At 32.5% G+C, this 21,918-nt stretch overlaps 1 protein-coding gene across 1 annotated transcript in view; it reads left to right on the top strand.

Annotated features, from left to right (window-relative positions):
* The window catches only part of LOC142320027 (dipeptidase 1-like), a 633,229-nt gene that overhangs the window by 594,060 nt on the left and 17,251 nt on the right, over nucleotides 1-21,918 (top strand). Inside the window, exons 6-9 of the mRNA XM_075357707.1 lie at nucleotides 2,434-2,566; nucleotides 11,816-11,966; nucleotides 13,179-13,248; nucleotides 20,646-20,822. Coding sequence (XP_075213822.1) covers nucleotides 2,434-2,566; nucleotides 11,816-11,966; nucleotides 13,179-13,248; nucleotides 20,646-20,822 — 531 coding nt within the window. The remainder of the gene's footprint in view (nucleotides 1-2,433; nucleotides 2,567-11,815; nucleotides 11,967-13,178; nucleotides 13,249-20,645; nucleotides 20,823-21,918) is intronic.

Here is a 21,918-nt window from a genome sequence, read left to right as displayed (position 1 = left end):
TGAAATACACTTACCAATATCCACCTAATAATAAGTCAGACTATTAATAAGCTAATATATTACTTTATACATTTTACAAGTTCAGGTATAGAATCAAGTGTAAGGGAATTTTAATAACCCTCCTGTAAGGCTGATTATATTAATCTTACAGGTATAGCATTAATTATGAGCTAATACATTTAACTCAACTTACACAGAATATTTTTTCTCCATTTTTTTTTAATATAAATTAACTGGCCAAGTAAAATATGTGATAACGTGTGAATTGGGCTCAATCAGAAATCTTATTTATGAATAAATCATATTTTAATGAAATATTTCATTTGAGCATTATCCTCATATAAAATATAATTAAATATCAGCTAACTCTCTTGTTAATAAAATTAACAATAATAATTTGGGTAATAAAATACCATGATTAAATAAAATAAATAAAAATATAAATAGAAGTAATTTTTAAAGGTTATTTTTAACAGAATGGAATGTAAAATATTATGCTCAATAATTTTGCATGTATATTTCTGTTTGCAGGACTACAATATCTAAATCATTGCATTAATTTGCATGAATAAGATGTTAAATTGTTCATCCCAATTTTATGCAAATCCTTTATATTTATTCAATAAAAAATCATCTCTTTGCGTCCCCATAATAGTTGATTGAGAAAATTCTATTATCAAAAATCATTTAGTTTTGTTCATCTTCTCCTTTCACAATATTTACGCTTAAATAAAGTACAATTGGGATAGAATTTTCTGTACATCTTTAAAGATTTGTTATAAACATAATACATTTATTAATGCCAAAAGATGGTTAGTAATTTGAGAAAATAGTAATCACTGTATAGAGGAACTAAAATGAAAATTTTAACTACTATAAGTTGAAAATGAATTAGCCAGTCAGTACAAACTTTATATGTCATATTTAACAAATTTTGTACTATAAATATTTTGTAGTACAAATATTATATATTATATAATATGTAGTATTAATATTATATATTTTGTAGTACCTATTTTGTAGTACAAATATTGTACTACAAATTTTTTCTACCACTTACAAATTTTGTATTTGAACTATAGTAGATATACACCTCTTGAAACCTACAAAAGAAAACGTTTATTAAATAAATAATTAAATTACATTGTATACTGTCGTAAAAGTATTATTTTTTTTATTATTAACTGTAATTTAATTGGTAAATAATGACAAAGTACTACCTGTGTATATTTACCTATTTTCATAAATCTTCTTACCTTATAAAGTTAGAATCTAGAAGTAAAATTAGTAAGTTATTCACCCAATCTATTAACTTAACAAAAAAAGGAATTCGTAACCTCAGCTTAAAGAGCTTTAATTCTCCATTTGTAAAAAATCTGCCTTTGTTTGACCTTAATAAAAATTTTTTAATGCTTTAGAATTTTTTTAAACCCAAATTGTTTATCATTGAAATTACAACTCTACTTATTGGACGATAAATTTCTAATGATTTCTATGAATAAGTATTAGTAGATACAAATCTACAGTCAAAAAAAATTTGAACTAAAGCTTCAACATTAAAGCCTATCGAACTATAAAGTAGAATGACATTTTATAACTGTTCTATGTTTTCAAAGAGGAAGATAAACAGAGAAGCTATGTTTCTTGATTTGATAAAAAATTTAAGGTAGAATTCTTCATCTGACCTTAAAATATCAATAAATTAATATGTAATATTATGATTTTATCTTTATATTAAATTGCATATTATGAAATGTATTATCTAATATAGAAGAGTGGTTAATTTTTTATTTTTTATTTTGTTTTTAAGGAAACAGTGCCTTTACTTTGAAAACCAGAATAAAGCTGATTGTTCTAGAATCCTTAAAGGCTTATTTTATTTCATTTCAAAGAGAGGTATGGGTAATATTGGTAAGACTGAAAATCACAATTTACTATAAATAAAGAAATGAGTTGTAAAAGCTAAATAAAGAGGAGCAATTTTCATTTTAATTCTTCTGCAAAATAATTATTTGAATCCATCAAGAGAAGTGCAAAATTATGAAACCTGAAGATGTAACTTATAGATCTTAAGTAAGTTTTATCATTTATAAGCTTTGCAATATTAATGAAAAAATGCACAATGAAGCATATTTTTTTCTTTACTGAAATGATAAAGTGTGAAACAAAAGTATAAGTAAATTTTTATTTGACTGGTAAATAAAATAGATTATAAACAAAATAAAACTTAGCTTATAAGTAAATAAAATCAATTATTACATATCAAATATGTATCTTTATTCAAATAGATATATTATACTTAAGAATTTGTGAGTAATATGTATTGTGATTGTTTTATTGTTCTAATTTTTTAGCTTAATTTTTTCTGAAAAATAATTAAGCTGTAGTTTTATTCTAGTTAATTAATTATTCTGTTTAATTATTTTGTCCTAGTTTTGGGCTGCATACGTGCCTTGTGAGTCCCAGTTTAAGGATGCTGTCCAACTAACCCTAGAACAAATTGATGTCATCAAAAGATTAACTAATAAATATAATCCACCTTTAACATTCTGTACATCTGCCAAAGGTAATAGTAGTATTTTAACATAATACATTCAGACAGTTATAGTTTTAATAAATCATTTGTATACATATACGTAGTTTGTAATTGATAATAATGTTGTTAGTTATTCAGGTGTAACAAATCAGATTTGTCAGAAGCAAGAAGTTTTATCAATATTAATAATTTTTACAGAAACCCCAAAATTAAACAGTTATTATAGATAAATCACTTAAATAATTATCTACAAATCTATTATTTACCAGCTAAAAACAGTCATGTTGGGGTGAATTACACAGTTAATTTTTAAATAACTCCAAGTTTTTTGTTTAAAATAAAAAAAAAATAATAATAATCTTTTTCTATAATAAATTATTAATAAAAACAATGTATCTTAATATCCTAAAAAAAATCTATTTTCAAAAAAAACTGAAAATACAAATGATACATCTTTTCCTTGATGTAGGACAAAGATAAACATGTCTTCTAAATGTTTTTGGAAAAAATATCATTTTAACTATGTTAAATTTCAGTTCTTAAATATGTACCACATAAATAGTACATTTATTGCTTTACTACTTCCCCAGAAGTTCATACCTCTATTCACCATGGCATGGATTTTCATGTGTTTTTCAGAATTACTGTCAATTTTATTTTTATAGAGCAAAAATACGGCTTATATATTTAAAATAAAAAGATACATTTACAGCTGAAAATTCTTCACTTCTTTCCCTAAATTTCTCGATCTCCGGGCGCATGGCCGTACAACTTTGCAGGATGTACATCGAGGCTCCTGCTTACAATATTTACGTATATAGCCGTCCTTACCGCACGTAATGTTGACGACGGACGTAACAAATGAACAAAACGCCGCTTCCCTACCCACCTACACGTATACTCAACGGTACGCCTTAAAAACTGTCCGATCCTCCCAGGCGCCCTGTAAAAACAGACCTGTCGACTCCTCAGCACTCAGCACTTCCTTAGCACTTGTGGATCTGCAGATGACAGAGGCTCATTAACCCCAACCGTCGAGTCGATTACTGAAATGTAATGCGTCGTTCCAAGATCTTTCTTACACGTATCATCCCTGCCAGATTGATCGTGGGTAGTCGATCGCACAAAAAGGACCAGATTCACCCTGGGACCTGGCACGAGCCATGTTCCTAATCCATGAAGCCCTATGGAACAAGGTTGTCAACCCTAATCGCCGTATCAATAATCCAAACGGATCTGATACCTTCTTCCAAGTCCCAAGTCTGTAGCATCTTCTACCAGGGCTGAAGATTGGAAGACCTCTTCAGGCCCAGCCCCTCAAAATCAGCCATTTGAAGTCTGCGTCGGTGTCCTCATTATCGATCGCCCGCCTCAGATCCTTACCCGTTCAAGCCATGTTCTGCCGCATGTCCCTGTCCGGTGTCCGTGAGGCCACATCCGTGATGATGAAGTAAGTCTGTGTGGCCTCATCCACCATGAGGCCACACAGACCTCATGGTCTGTCCAGCTGTGCAGGCCGCCTCACCTGAGGCCCCACAGTTGTATCGTCAAGCACGTCTTTAAACAATTCCACCGTACGGGAAATACCTTCCATATTGCGGGAACACTCCTTTATTTCCAGCTTAGTGGTCTCGTTTTGGCCGACAAGTAAGCTCAGTTCTTTGATATACCAGAATAAAACTCCAGTGTTAAATGCCAAACACTTCTGTTTCCAAAGGTCGGCACTTACACCACCCTCCGGTTTAGCTTTCCCTGGCCACCCCTCTTTCATGCGGGAGACAGAACCACGTTCGAGATCAGAGGCGTCCTCCCATGAGGACAGGGAACCCCTACTGCTGACCTCAGATTTTTTCTTCTCCTCTGATGTTGGGGGGGGGGGGGGAAGCCGCAGCCTGTGTTTCTTCACCGTCCTCAAAAGTCTCGACCCGTCGTCCTCAATATCCTCACCCAACTTCATTAGTAGGGGCGGATAACCTCTCTCACTACCCGAGGCACCGACAGAGGCCAGAACCGGTGAGTTCTCTGCTGTCGCTGAGCCGACGCTTCTCCTTTGTTCTCTTTTCGCCTGGTCACTAGCCGATCTGCACGTCAAATCTCTTCTATTACCATCTCCGCTAGGCTTTCACGGCCACTACTGTTGGAGAGGACTTCCCGCAACGAGAAGCTTCCCTTCTGGAGGACGTCGTTCCACTACCGGAGAAAATCCCTCCTCATCGGGTCGAATCGCACCCTCTGATTGTTGTGGGTTGGACAAGATTTCAACAACAAAAACAAATTAAAAGATAACAAAAGCAAATAATAATTAATTCGACCCACGTCGATATAAACCAGTAAACTAGGTAAATAAGCCGTAGTAAACTTAAAATTAAAAACTGAATTTAAAAATGTATTTTTTAAAGTGAATATCGTTTTATAAATTTAATTGAAAAAAAATCTGTAATTTGTTTTTACTGCATTTTTTCAATCAGATATAATGAAAAATTGTTTAATGGAAGATTAAAAACATTGTGCCGTCTCAAAGCAGGGTTCTCTTATTTTTAATTTTATTCTAGAGGCTCTTACAGCTATGTTAGTTTGATTATTTAACCCTGAATTAATTATTAGTGAGTGGTCTTCAGGATATCAAAATCTCACTTCCAGACTCCTTGTCACTATTTTCACCATTTTCTGGTGAAGTTCTCTGCATAAAGTTAAAAATATTATTTTCACTTTCTTCATATAAAAATTTAAGTTAGTATTAACAAACTTATTTGTTTCAATATTGTAATTTACTTAATAACTTACACTGTAATTTGGTCATCTTATCCTATTCATAAATGAAAGTTTTATTAATTTTGAAATTATTAATAAGAAATCAAGTTCCTTGCTTTATAATAAAACTCAGCGTAATGTTTAAGGAAACTTATTAAATTGAAATTAGTGTATAATTTTATTATTCATACTGTATTCAAAACTAATGTTAAATGATGCATTTTTATGAATAGCCAAATTTTTTTTTTTTAATTTTTCAAACCAGGGAAAAATTAGACACATTATTTTGAGTGTGTGCTTTTTCATATATTCTTTAAAACTTTCCCAATCAGAGTATGTTTTTATTAATGAATTTTAACTCAAGAATCTAGGGGGTCATATATATGTTTTATTTGGAACATTAATAGTTGGGAGGTGTCCTTTCATAGAAATTTCATTATACTCATACATATTAACTTCTAAACATAGAAATACCATCTGCTACAGTACCTTATATTAATTTATGTATTACATGGTATAATAGTACACTAATACCTATAGTTCTGCTTTACTTTAATTAATAGTATTTCCATGTGTAGAAGACCTGACTTATTAATCAATCCTTGAGTTATTACCTAATAAATAATAAAATTAAAATCTATACTAATAATAAAAAATATTTTTTTTGAAAATAAAATTCAGTAATAAGCAAAAAAAAAATATTTATTATAATTTTTACTTCAGCATTTATTTTATTACTTATTTATTTTTTTTTTATAAGAGTAAGGATATCTGTAAAACAGTGTTTTTATAAAGATATAATTTACATTAAATTTATTTATGATGATGTTACTCATTGTACAATTATATATTAACAATCTCAGTTCATTCCATAAATTTTTAACTTATTTGGCTGGAAGAATAAGTTTTAAAACAAATTTAATAATGTTTCAGAAGTTTATGAGTTGGTGAAATAGTTACTGGGCCAAAAAAATAAAAACTTTTAAGGTAATTTTTGAGACATGGTAAAATAGGATGAGGTGATGTTCAACTTAGTTAACTTGTTTTTAGATGTATTCTTTTAAACTTCAGTAGTTGTCTAATAAATCTACTTAGTTTATCCAGAAGTATTATGGTTAAATAAATCATACCTGTTTTTTCTCTCTGGTCAGAAAGAATTGTGTAATAGTCAGATATAAGAATAGATATAAGAATTAAAACTTTTACGACTATTTGGCTGTATGGTTTTAAGAAAACTTTTTTTTTGGTCAACATATTGTCGCGAGACAATATGGATATTGAGAGAATGACCATTGAAAATGTTTATATAATTACATTTATTAGTCAAAGTACATAAGTAAAACGAAACAAATCAATAATAATGACAATAGTAATAATAATAATAATAATATGCGACAATAATAAACAACTCACAATAATAATTAGAATAATGACAATAATAAATAACAAATAATGATCACAACCACAACAACAACAAAAATGCTCTGAGGTAGATAATCCCCAAGTCCAGAACATAGCATAAACGTTCCACGTCCAGAGCGGAAACAGCTGTACATAAGTACTATTCATTATGCTGGCTAATGGGGCTCCGAGTGTTTTCCCTCGGAGATGGAAATATCTTCGGCCTGATTCCACCTACAGGTCATATAATAAGGATTTGATTTTTCGGCTACCTGCAGATATGAAAAGTTTAATGAATAAGGAAATGGATTACCACCATCATTAAAGCTGGTGATGTGGCGGCTAGGGTCTAAGTGATTGCAGGTGTAACGGAGCTCCAGCTCCTTTCGCTGTCCACATGCCTCCTGCAATGGTAAGCATGTAGCTAAGGTGCCTCCGTATGTCGGTGCATGGGAGCCCTGTAAACTTCAGTACGTAGAGGCCAGAAGTTAGTGCAGAGATTGCGCATCTGCTCTCTGCCAGGACATATAACAGATCCACCAGAGTACCCGGACAGAACCTCCAGGGTTGTTAGCCCTGGAGTGGGGGTGTACACCGGCGGCTAGTCTTAATACAGAAGGGAATGAAAAGCATGCAAATTGAACAATCATCCAACGTGACAAAGGGTTCACACAAACACCCTTGTTTGGAACCAACCACATCGCTTGACGCAAAAAGGAGAAAGAATACTAAGGCTGGAAGGATGGAGAAGGCAGTAAAGAGCATACAAAGAGCTCTGTTTAAGAATATCTTTGGTAAACCAAAATATCTGGTCGTTAGTAGAGGAGGATGGCAATTTTTAAGTCCTTTCCTTAACGCTCAAGAGATAAACAATTGCGCTTGAGGCCCTGTAAAGGAAATCCATAAAACATACAACGGACTTCATATAGAGACGACGAATGACAACCAGTCGCTGAAGATCCTTGGGCTGAAGAAGATAGGTGAGTTTGCTGTATGAGTTAATCCACACAGCACCCTCAATACCTAAAAGGGTGTTATGGTTGGTCGGGATCTTCTCAATTGTACAGAGCAGTAGATTGTAGAAGAGTTGACACCTCAGGGAGTTTTTGAATACCGAAGGCTGAACATGAGGAGGAACGACAAAGTTTTTCCATCTGCATCTCATGTGCTTACTTTCAATAAACCATGCCTGCCAGAGAAAGTGCGGGCAGGAATACACCATCTGGATGTACAGGCTATTGTGCCGTAACTCATGAGGTTTCAAGTGTCAACATTTTGGCCTCATCGCTGTTCCGTAAGAAAGGCCACAAATATGCATATGTGGTGTGGTGTGGTCCTACTTACAAAGACGAAGTAGCTGTGCAGGAAGTCAAACCCCTGCAAAAGGTCAGCTGCTTTATAGCAAAGAAGACTGTAAGCGCACGCAAGCCTAGAGAAACAACAACTTATGCTCAAGCTGCGGCTGCAGTTCCTCCTCCGACTGCTGTTGATACAGTCCAGCTTCTCGGCAAACTTGCCCCCATGTTGGGTACCATGATTGAGAGAATAATAGATAATAGAATGAATGCTCTCACTCACAAGGAATTTAAAAAGCCTTTAATAAAAGTAAAGCCTCCAGAGGCTAAGTCGACTATGAATAAAAGTGAATCTGACCACAAGAAGACAGCTACTAAACCAAAGACAAAAGTGAGTTTGCATGATGTATTGGATGATGGTACAAGGAGAGTCACTGCTTCACAGTCTTCTATGGAGGCTCCCAAGCCTCCTACAACCGAGGTGGCTTCTCAACTAGAGAGTCCACAATAAACCATACAGGGGGGCCTGTTTCCCCCCTACCTGAGGCGGTGACTTATACAACTCCTGTGTTGGGGGTCTGTCAGGTTCCCGCCTCACAACTGCTGTCTAAACCAAGCGCCGATCCATGTCCATCATCATCTTCGGTTTCAATGGTCTCTGATTTGGATGCTAGAAGCTATACAAGCAAAGATCTTCTTAACGAACACTAAGCTGTTCGTAAAATGGAAAAGAAGAGGAAAGAAGGATGGCTGAAAGGCGAAACCAAGAGATTAAATAATTTAAAAAATTAGCAAGTCTATAATTCAGTGGAACATCAGTGGATGTTTGTCAAACATCCATGAACTCCAACGCATGATACATGATGTAGACCCAATTAGTATATGCCTGCAAGAAACACATTTCTGCCGAAATTAATGTTTCCAGTTAAGAAGATAAAATAATTTCAGCGAGATCAACCGCCAAATACAAGAGTTAGAATTGGAGTAGCCATATTAACATCGACTAGAAATACCACCAAAGCTGTTGATCTAAACACAAATTTACAAGCGGTCGCAATCAGAATGAAACGTCAGCTTCAGATTACTATCTGCAGCATATACTTGACAAATTTTGATTGGAAGGAGGATGACATAACACGATTAATTCCTCAGTTTCCTCCACCCATACTACTGGTGGGTGACTTTAATTCACATAATTCTCTTTGAGGGTCGGATCGATCCCTGTGGAAGAGAATTGTAAAGGTTTTTATTGACTTCTGATTTCATTATCTTAAATGATGGTTCAGGAACTTTTTTCAATGCCAGAGATGGATCGACGTTCTGTATAGATCTAGCACTTAAGTAGATCGATAGCACCGAGATTCACTTTCCATGTTTTAGAGGATCTTCATGGAAGTGATCATTTTCCGGTGTAAATTGTAACTGACGTTACAAAAAAGATATATCCCATCTTCAAACGATGGCTGTTTGATACGACAGATTGGATGAGCTTCACAGCTAGGACGATATTCCCTGAAACAACTGGAGTTATCAAAGCCAATATCGACGCTATAAGAATGCTACACTTGATTCAGCATCAAGATATATTCCCAAAACATCTGGAAAACTCAATTAGCAACACATTCCGTGGTGGAACAATTTAGAAAAATGTTTCAGAAAAATTGGAACGATTTTTTAGAAAATTCAGTGAAGCTGTTAAAAGAAAGAAAAAAGTATATAACGCTTTAAGAAATATCCAACACTGATTGTAATTGCCTTTAAAAAATACAGGGAGTTTTCAAAAACACTTATGATAGATTCTATAAAACGATCCTGACAGCAATACATGTCATCCTTTGGCAGAAACACAACTGCATCAGGTGTTTGGAAGAAAGTGAGGGCTATTTGTGGACATGCAAGCTTTGCTCCCACAACTTACCTTCAGTATGAAGATGATGTATACTCCAAACGAAATTGCACAACTATCAGCCAATCATTTTGAAGAAGCCAGCAGGATAGCTAACTACAATGAATATTTTAAAATGCATAAAACAGAACTTGAGGATCTACTAAATTTCAGAATTGATATAAATTATTCATATAATGTATCTTTTAAAATAGAAAAACTTGTGAAAACACGGAGAAAGCCAGCAATACAGCTGCTGGTCCAGATGAAATTCATTATAACATGATCAGGCAACTGAATACCACTGCAAAACGTAGATTTTTAGGTAGACTGAGGGAGCAGGGCAAACGGTATGTGCACGGCATGCCAGGAGCCAGGACCACAAAGGGTAGTCTCCTCAGCAAAGGGTTTTTGGCTATCCTGAACAGGTGTTTGAATTGCTCCAATGACACAGGGAGTACTCCAATGGGTTAAGTCCTTCGGGACAATTTAAAGGGAGGAGTGAACTGCCACGACATCCTGGAGTGACTTATGTGCTGCTTAACGGTATTTCCAGTTGCCTCAGGAATGCTTAATAAAGAAGGTAAGGAAAAGAGTTCTATGTATATGGACTCTCTGCATATGGATTCTGGATATGAATAATGATGGTATTGTAAAAACATTCTTTTTATTTTGTTTTGTGTTTTATTTATTGTTTTCTTTTTAATATCAGGGCCCTTTACATCCTGTAAGTGTCCTCAGTGTTTGTGATTAATGTTCTGTGTTGATAATTTTGTGTATTTAAATAAAATGTAATGGCCCTTTACACCCTTACATAAAATCTTTGATAATCTGATTCAAATCTTTTTTAAGAATGTGACAAGTGCTAATGATCGCAGAAGTCAATGCCCACATGTCCCCCCCCCCCAAAAAAAAACAGCAAAAATAATAATAATAATGGTAATAATAAATGTTAATAATAATAATAATAAAATAGTGATTACATACAGAACAGAATTTAAAGTAATCGTCAGGATTTATTCACAGGTAGATAAATAATGAAAATCAGAATTCAGTCCCATTGACAAAAGACATTAGCATGACTGTTGCACTAGTATCTTAACATTATAAACCACTAGTTTTGTATTAACAAAAAATAGCACAATAGATAAAGTATAAGGCACAATGTATAAAGTTCTTTCACAGTTATTTCCTTTGCTGTGTCAGTAGGCAGTATTACAAATTTTCATTGTTAAATAGACCTGTTACCTTTACTAAAAGGGTTTCTTTTAGCCCCTTTCTGGATTCCACCCTTTATTATATTTCCTACAACTTTCTTCTTAATTGGCAGGAATCCATTACTCAGGTCCACTATACCTGTCCTGTTACAATATTTTAATTTACTAATGTTTAATATACCTTTCTTTTAAAGGATACATTCAGCCCATCATTAAATTAAAAGTTATTTTTAAGTACTAGCAATACTATGGAAATCATAATATTAATTCAAATTAGTGTTTGCTATCATATGAAAAATATGAATAGCCCAGTAAAATAATTTATTACTAAATTTAACCTTATAGAGTAAATGGTTTGTCAGTTTATCATATCTGTCCTGTTCATATTTATATTTTTAATCTATTTAGAAATTTAAATAAATATTTCTGTAAAGTATTTGTCTGAAAGATAAATTTATAGTGTTCCACTTATTGGAACTAAATGTTTCATATAAAAAGAAAGCAAGTTAAATGATTCATATTTTAAATAGGTTTTATGATGAAGTATCAGAACATATTCAAATAAAAAACAGCTGCCAAATAATTCAGAAACAAAATATGTTCAGAAAGTGAATTTTTTTAAAAAAAAACCTAATTTTAATTATAATTTAAATTTATTAATGAATATAAAAAATATTTGTTGGAGTAGAATGGATTATTTTTCTAAATTTTATAATATGTTTATTTCCAGATATTTATGAAGCGCATTCAAAAGGCCAAATGTGCAGTTTGATTGGAGTTGAAGGTGGTCATTCATTAGCGAATAGCTTATCTGTTTTAAGAATACTGTACAGCCTTGGTGTTCGTTACTTAACTCTTACTTCTACATGTAACACACAATGGTAAATTTATTTGTCACTTTTCTTTACAGATTATTAGCAGTAGAAAAAGGATATTAAATAATTTATGGTCAAAGAAAAATAATTTAGAAACAAGATATACAAATCCTTGTTTAAATTCCATCAATAATAAGTTGAATACAAAACTATACTTGTTTTAGACAGATTTGAATATTGTGTAGCACAATAATATAATTAAAAAAGGAAAACTTTAAATACATTTCCATTTAATACATCATTCTCTAAAACATCAGATTTAAAATTTGAAGCTAAAATATGATAAAAATTTTGAATTTATAATTTTAAAAAACTTTCTTTGTTAATTATCTTCAAAAGAATATACTCTAATTTGAAAGTTTTATTTAAATTGCTTAAAACTATATGAATTTCATTCATATAGTTTATATACTTTCTTCAATTTGAGAATTCTACTGCTGAGATATTGCATTTTTTTATGAAAACATCTAAATTGTAATGGATGCATTCTTTTGTCTTATCTGATAACTTTTGATGTCATTTATTCCAAAACCTTTTAAGCAATATATATATATATATATATATATATATAACAAAATGTTATAGTCAGTATTTTAAGCTTTTCAATAAGAAATAAATTATAGTTCAAGAAAGTTTAATTGTCTATAAATTATGAACGTTCATACATTTTTATAGTTCATAAATTCAAATCATAATAAAATTTGGTTGCTCTTGTATGAATTTTTATAGTAGACAGTGAATAACAGTGTACCTTGATGGTTGGAATTTAATTATCCACACACATCTCAGGAATGATCAGCCTGAGTCTGTACAAGACTGCACTTCATTTACATGTTTTACATATCATCCCTGTGTCACTGAGCCAGGGTAGGTTGCTTAATGTTCACTAGTAAACAGACTACAACATACACATTAGGAAAAAAAGATTTAAGCAAAAAACTATGATACCAAATCCATTTTCAGAAAATAAATAAAAAAACAACAGATATAAGGTATTTGAAATTCAATTAAAAAAAAACTTAAATTGAATTAGTTCTAAACTTCAGCGCTGCAGAACATCTTGTAGTTTATTTTTACAAATATTAATATCCAACAGTATTAACTTCTCATTCAACCTGTTAATTACACAATTGGTTAAAAAAGCATAATGATTCTATTTCTATTTTCACTATGACTGATTCTAACAGTTCAAGTTTACAAATTATGTTATTTTTTTAGGGCAGATTCTTCTACAGTCGATGGTCCAGGCAAGAAACCTGAACATGGAGGACTAACAAATTTTGGAAAAGTGAGGTTATTGTTATTAATGTGTATACAAAATTTAGTATTAAGTTGAATAAACATAGTACAACAGAAAATTTAAATAAATTATCTCTATGCCTGTATAAATGCATTACACAACCAATTCCTATTAATTTATTTATCCTGTTAATTTTATACTGGTCAGTTTCTGTAGGATTTGAGCACTTTTTTTTGAAGGAAAGAATTTATGAAAAAAACATTTTCATTTCAGACCCCTCCAAGTGACTGGATGTGATTTCCAGTCACTTGTCTATTATGAAGAAGTGACTAGAAAGTATTAAACAGATTATTTTCATTGTAATGTTTTTCTCAAAATATTATAATTAAGATCAGTGGCATATGGAGAATTTTGTTAAAAGGGGTCATTATTAAAACTGTTTACAATTGACATCGGTATTTTAAATTTTTTGTGTTATTTTATTATTATCCCACACTTTCACTTTTGCCGGTGACATTCCTTAAACTCGGAGTAATTTATACCAACAAGATAGTACCTTGCTATTGTTGACTAAGTGCCTTCCGGACAACATGGCAGGTGTCAATTATCACGCTCCTTTGCATTAGCGCGTGGGTCTTCCACTGGATCTTCAGTTTTTCAAGACTGTTGTGCAAAGTAGACGGTATTATTACTTCCGCAGATATAATTATTCGGATTATATAAACTTCTTTTTGATTCCACATTTCTTTAATTTCAAAAGCAAGATCTGTATATTTCTGCAGCTTCTCATTGTGTTTAGTGTTGATGCTGTTACTTGATGGGATGACTACATCTATTAAGTTTACTTTTTCCATTTTATCATCTACTATTATATCCGGCTTATTACGGTTGATGGGTTTTGCTGTTACAATTCCCTCGTTCCAGAAAATTTTTGCGTTGTTCTCCAAAAAGGAGGCTGGCTGATAAGTATAGTAGGGTCCTTTTTGAAACTCTAACTTGCATCTATTGTAGATTTCCATGTGTACAATTTTTGCCATGTTGTTGTGCCTCCTGGTGTACTCCATTGGAGTTAGAATCAGACAGCCAGTGAGTATATGGCCTATTGTTTCATTGTGTTGTATACACAGCCTATACTTGTTGTTGATATTTTCTTTAAGAATTACTCTCTTATAATTTCTTGATGCTACTACTTGATCCTGTATGCTACATATAAACCCCTCCGTCTCAGAATGTAACTTTCCTTGCACTAGTCAATTACTCGAAGCTGCTTTGTCGACTCCTTCCTGCTCTAGACGGTGCCGATATCTTCCATGCAGCTCTTTTCTTCCCCAATCTAGAATTTTATCTGCATTGCTCTCTTTCGTGTGTTCTATGCTGTTAGTCCTGTCGGCTAGGTTTAATGGTGTTTAGTTTTGGTCTGCCACTACGATGGCCTAATAGAAGGGGTGCTGCTTGCCATGGAAGTAATCCCTTAAGTTTTCGTTCTGGCTGTAGCATAGATTTTTAATATCGAGTACTCCTCTTCCACCTTCCTTTTTCAGGAGTGTGAATCTTTCTTTTGACGAGTGGATGTGGTGGGACTTTTCTTGGTAGAATATTTTTCTAGTGAGTCTGTTCAACTCGTCTAACTCTGCTTCACTATTTTTTATTATACCTAACACATACGTGAGTATTGGTACTGCATCTGTATTCACACATGGCGTGCAGCTAATATTTCTAACAAAGTGAATATATTTGGCATTATGTTGGGACTGCAGAGAGTTAACCCATCTGAGGCCATTTTCAGTTAGTCTCCCTTCTCAAGACATGCAATTTTTCTATACCACAACTTTAATTCATTATTCAGGGCATCCTGGCAACTGCTTCTTATGTAACTGTCGTAGAATTCTGTGAGCAAAGTGAAAGCATAAACTTGAGATGGCAGGAGCAAAAGGTCTGGGTTCATAGGAAAAAGGCACTAAAAACCTTTCAATATTTCCTAGTGTTTCAAGAAATGCGAATCTAGTTGGGACATGAAGGTATCCAGAAATGGAATAAAAGTAGAGATACGGAAATAATGTTCTGGCATCACTGATTAGTGACGCCAAGTCCAAGTCCAAGTTTACACGGTTTTTTGCTCGCACTGTCATGCAAGGGATTTGAATGGAGGACCCCCCAAACTAACTTTAGAAGCACAAATGAAAATTTTAGAAAATTCTTCAACATTTTTGCGTATACATTTCATTTCACTGTTAATATGTTCAGCAAGGTTCACTGCTTCCACGAGATCAATAGCTGAATTCTGCAGGAATTTACACAATGGGAGACTGAATACAAAACAGCGATATCACAAATTGACAGTCAGTAAAAGCACACAAAAGTGAATTTTCTTGTGAGAACGAGTCTTTGTCGTTCCATTCTGATATCCTTTGAAGGGTTGCAATAATAGGGTCCTATAATTCCACCACAGCGGCCACGGACTTTTCCAATCAACGTGTTGCGCAAAGTTGAACGAGTTATTCACGTCATGAAGTCGTAGTTTCCATTTCACTTATCGCCGATTTTAATACATGTTGCCTTTTAGGGGTATTAAGAAATACGTACAGACACGATATTGTACCCATACATTTTCTAATGGCAGTTACTTCACAAGCATTGGAAGTTGTGGCTGTGTACTGAGCAGTGGACGTACAAATTATTTCTTTTACATGTGCCTCGACTCCGTTTACTTTTCCTGACATGGACATAGCTCCATAATATCCTTGATCACAATCGTACGAATTGTTGAAACTTTTCCTTCAAGTGAAATTTCCTCTATCAACATAAAGAACATAGAGTGATAATTGCTCTAAGCCTGATATGTCTAACATCTCATTGGCGAGAATAGAGAAGCAAGTGATGGTATTAAGTTCTTTCACGAGATTTCTAACAATCAGGTCGTTGCACACTTCAGTTACTTCATTCTGTATTCTAGGACTGGTGTAATGCGCATTTCCAACACTACAAGTCAACATATTTTTTTAATACAGTTTCAGTTTTACTAAGCAAAGAAGTGCGCTGAAATTGCCATCATTTTCTTCTGGTTCTTGGTCGACCTCGTCCTGTAATAGTCCCCAATCCCCGTAGCCTCGCAGAGCGAAACATTGTTTCCTGCAAAACAAAATACTCTCAATAATAGGAATACGTTTTTTCCTGTTCTTCAGTACCTTTTGAGTTGTTGCAGTATCTATCACCACATCTATACCCTTTTTCTTCCCACACGAAATTTCGGTCAAAGTACCGGCTACCTCCAAACTTTCTTTGTGATAAAGATAATTCTCATGTTCTGAAAGTCCCTCGACGGCATCCTTCCAGTACTCAGATTTCTGACTACAAAGTTGACCTAAGAGTTGCTTGCCAACTCAAACACCATTTCTTGGAGTAAAAAGTGCAAAAAATTTACAAAAACTCCCTCCCTTAAATTCGGAATATGCAATCCACTTCCAGCGGTAAAGCCATTTAAACTGAAATCGCAGATTTCTCTTTCCTTTTGTTGGAAAAACAAAACCTGGATTTGGTTCCCAGATATTGTTCAAGAAATTCAGTTTTTTTTTAATTAGACAAGTCTTTTTCTAAGTAAACACCAATATCATAAGCGTTTGCTTCACTAGAACTTGAAGATGTTGAAGCTTCCGGAAACAGAACAATACACTTTTCACTTCTAAATGATTCAGCAGGCACATCAACATTATTGAGTGATGTCGATGTACATTCAATACCAGCCGAGTTTTCACAGGAGGGTGTGAAACTAGTTTCGGGAAGAACGTTTGCGACAGTATAGTCACGTTGCGGCAGCGAATAAATATTTGGCAGTGTGAAATTTTCACTAACGTTACAAGAATCACTACCGGCACATGATGTTTTGCTAAAAAATTGAACTTTGAGGGCGCTTTTTTACAATTAAAGAACACGGAACGATAATGTGAAGTTTCTATTTAAAAATATCAACTGCAAAATACACGAAACGTTAAACAAACTTTCCTCAACATAATCTGAACTCAGACTAACGCCTGACTACCACTCGACAATGTATAGTATTTCATATATGCACTGCTGCCACTGCAGAGCTGTCCCGACAATATGTTTCATAAGTAAATTTATATGGTGTCTTACATGGTTTATATGGTGTCCTTATTTTATTACAAGGTCGGTATTATTATCGTACCTTCTTAATAAGCAGCACGGCTTTGATGGTTCTTCTCTTTCAGTAGACGACGAGTGTATATGCTTTGACACCCACCGCGCCAATGAGAGCACTGCCGCCTTCTCAGAATGCTGAATGACGGCTATTGTGTTCCACATTGACTGTTGTACTGTGCGGGTTTTTATTATTGAAGAAGGTAGGCGGCGGACTGGATCTTATATCGATAGATTCTGTTACTCTGACAGTGAGAAATCAGAGGAAAGAATACGATGGATTTTTAAACTCAAATATATATGTGTAAATTTATAGTATGTTTATTTTATATAGGCCTAATATTAAAAAGTCTTAGTCCTTCAAGGGGGAGGCGGTTTAAACCCGGTAACCCCTCTCGCGTATGCCCCTGATAAAGATAAAAGTTAACCAAAGAATTTTAAAGAATAAAATCTTCTAAAATAAATTCTCCTAAACTCATCTACTTAAACAGCTTAGGCTTTAAGAGCTGTTAAAGTTTTCATCTTTTGTTAGTTAAAGTGTTTATTTAATCAGGGACCATACATTAAATAGAGAAAATATAATTGCAATTTATGTAATGTAAATTATTCGTTCACTCAACTTTGTAACAATTACAACCACTTTTTCTTTGATTGAAAAGGAGTAACTAGAACTATTTCATGGCCTCCGTGGTGCGAGTGGTAGTGTCTCGGCCTTTCATTTTCATCTGTTGGTCCTGGCGTGGCATTTTCACACACTATTGTCATTCATCTCATCCTCTGAAGTAATACCTAATGATGGTCCCGGAGGTTACAAAAAAAATAATAAAAAAAATAGAACTATTTGATACTTGATGCTAAAATAACTTGATGATAGGTACTGATAATGCAACAAATGAGGCTGTTGCTATATGCCTGTGGTCAAACACAATTTTTGTGTTCAGCCTCCCACTTCCTTTTTTGTACTATACAAAAAATTTCCCTTTTTTAAGAAATTTATTTTTTTAAGAAAAACGTTTTTTATTTACTCTTAAGTGTGTTTACTCTAAGTAGGGAAAGAATAATTGTTTAAAAAGAGAAACTTGCTGTACGAGTTATGTACTTTATGTACGAGTTAAATAAAATCAAACAATTCTACTGAGAAAATTGGAAAATTTATTGTTAATAACAATGTCACCCAATAATAGAGACCATATTAGATTAAAGTAAATATTTACAACCACATAGATTTTGTACAAAAACTTACTGAGTCAATTTAGTTATTTAATAGTAAACAGTTATTATTTAATAGAATTTGAGTACGTATGGAAACTTACTTCATTCTTGAAAGACTAAAGATGACCAAGAAGAATGCTTTCTTTGCTAGCAAAATAAATCAATTGATGATTACTAAACAATTCAATGATTTCTTCGTAACCATTGGGGATTTTGTGGAGATGTGCTAACTTTGCAGTCACCTTGTTCTATAGATTTAATGGCAGTTTATAATAATGTTTTTTATCCCTCCAAAAAATTGCCCTTTAAGGAATATGCCTACTTTGGGCAAAAAAAACAAGGGTATGTTCCTCCATACGTGTCAGTATTGTTAAGCTCAATAGTCTATCAGTGCTTCAGCTTCATTGATATTGGATATAGTTAATTAAATATCACAAAGATGATTATATACATCAATTTCAAAAGTGTTTTGATATTTCTTAACGTGACACTTTTTAGTGAAAATTGTTAATCCAATCAATCTTTTTTAATCAATATGAATGAGGTATTTTTGTTTTATGTGTATTACAATTTTATAAACAGTAATCCTACTATTCTTTACACACTACCATTCTTTATATTATTATAAATGTACAATCTTAGATTGAGCAAATTAAAAATGATTAAAATATACATTCAATTTATATAGAAATTGTTTTCCAGATGATGTTTTCAGAGCTATGTTAATCCTTCAGTTTGAATTAGCAATGCTTTTAATGCCTGCCTTTAAGTAATTAAGAAACACCTCTAGCACATTGTCAATTATAATACTTGTTAGATGTATTCATTTACTATACTGTTTTCTTTTCAAATTTTTTATGTAAAATATCATATTGTTTAGGCATAAATATTTATAAGCTTTGTGTAAAATTAACATGTATTATTTTAGTATATTTGAATGTACATGTTTCAGTGAAGTGATTTAAAAATGTGACTCACATTTTTAAAAATGCCTACAAAGACTGTAAATGTTTCTTTTGCATCCACTGTGTAAACTAATATTTGGGGTGTTTTTTTTTTGTATGCTGGATGATTTTATATATTTTATAACACAGTAATTTTCTTTTGTGAAAATGTTGATGATTTTGTAAGCTTATTGATTAATGTGTGACAACTAAACCGCTGATCTTGAATTTACTTCATTGAGTTGTTAGTGTAGTATTAGATGGTGTAGCAAGTGTAGCAGTACTATATGTTTGTGCGATGTGGGGTGAATAAAAGTATTATGAATAAGTTGTAAAATTTAGTGAGTTTTCTTTATATTTTAGTGTGCTTATTACGTACTTTAGATATTGTAAGGTTGTTATTCTACCTCATAAGCACTTTCCAATAAAGACGTCACCATACAACTCTCTCACCAGCAGTTGAATTGAAGAAGTTAGCATTAATATGCATTTTTTGTATAATTAATTGAAAAGTATCTAAAAAATAATTTCAACATAATTTAAAAATGAATCATTGATGATTGCTAATATTTTGAAAAAGTGTTAGTAAATTTTATCATGTTGATAATAAATTTAAAACTAGATTTATATAATTAAGCTACAGAAATTTTACATTTGCATCTCCTTGCAAGAGACGTGAAAAAAGTGTTGCTAGATAGGTATGATAATTATTACGGTTGTTCCATGATATTGAAAGGTCCAAATTCTAGTAAAATATTTATTATTTTAACCATTGTCAATAGTTTTAAAATTAGACAATAATTAATTAATCATGGAACTTGTTGTAAAGAAGTATAATTTCAAATTTAAAATACTCACTTTTTTAAATTTCTGATTTTTGATCAGACTTTTTTTTCATTTTGCGATTACATTTTTCATCTAAGATTTGTTAGAAGTCAATCCTCAGACATGCCAAGAAGTGCTGGTATATTGAGCTAAGTCGAGTTGAGTTATCCTCATAACAATAAAAATGTTATCAAAGTAATGTGAGTACTATTAAAAAAATAAAATGGTGAATTATTAATATTCAAAAAATGAAATTTACAGCGGATTAAATTTTTCTTTTGGTCCATGATATATAAACAATGTTGGCAGATAGTCGTGAAAGAGATGAATCGACTTGGAATGTTGGTAGACTTATCGCATGTATCAGAGAAAACTATGAAAGCAGCATTAAGTGTAACTAAAGCTCCTGTTGTATTTTCACATTCGTCAGCAAGAGCTCTTTGTAATAGTTCCAGAAATGTTCCTGATCATATTTTAGGTCAATTGGTAAGTTAAGTTTATCATTCATCTTATTAAATTGAATTACTTTATATTATTGCACGCTATAGTTGAATTTTAAAAAAAAACATGACAGTATTAAAAAATAGAATAAAAAATGAAATGTTGGAAAACAGACTACATAAATATCTAACTCTAGTGATCTAAGTTTGATTTTAATTTTTTTAAGATTAAAAAAATAAACTTTTCCAAAGGACCAAATAAACTTTTCAAGGTTGCTGTAGGAATGAAGTACATAAACTGTATTTTTCCTCGTTTTCATAATTTAGGAAAGATATCCAAATAGGTTCAGGTTTTAATGTTGTAACACAAAACTTTCTATTATTTGACTTTATAAAGTACATTACAATTTGCTGTCAAAAGTTTTGAGCTAAATGTTATTTAGTAATTTATAATTATCACTAGCATGATTCCTGGCTGACAAATTTTTTGCTACATCTGTGTTATTTTAGACTACATAACATGTTAGTTAGAAAATAGCAGCCCAGTCCTTTTAACAGTTTCATATTATATGTTCTTTACATTATGTTTTTCTTATCATACAGTTTCAACTCAAATTGATTATTAATAAATTTACATAAATAAGTAGTATGGATTTTTGGTTAGGCAGAGTGTGAAAGCAACAAGAAGCCAGTAATTTTTACAATCACTTTTACTTTATTCTTTTAACATGATAGAATTACTTGGTTTGTCATTAATGAACTGTGTTTGATGTTTATGGACTTAGAAATTTGCCAAGTATTAAAAATGAGGGGATAACCTGCTTTATAAAAGCAAAAATTTGTGTGATTTGTTAGATGGTCTATGTAAAGATTATAACTACAACAATAATAAAAATATACAATGTATTTTTACCTCTTTTTATAGAATGAAGTACACCAAATGTAAACATTTTTGTGGTCTCACCAGGATCCTAGCATAGAATTTGATCAATTCAATTACAAAGTTAGTTCTGCAATTTCAAAGACAGGATTAAGCATCTTTTGAGCTGTATGTAGGTATAATGCTGATGCCTCATCATATGCAAAAATAAGAGAAATATTTATGCTTGGGAATTCAGTAATTCAGCAGACTTCCATATAAT

This window comes from Lycorma delicatula, chromosome 2 (assembly GCF_047948215.1).
Source record: "Lycorma delicatula isolate Av1 chromosome 2, ASM4794821v1, whole genome shotgun sequence".
Taxonomy (NCBI): Eukaryota; Metazoa; Arthropoda; class Insecta; order Hemiptera; family Fulgoridae; genus Lycorma; species Lycorma delicatula.
Note: the sequence above shows the minus strand (reverse complement) of the source record. Positions and strands in the feature narration are given on the sequence as shown.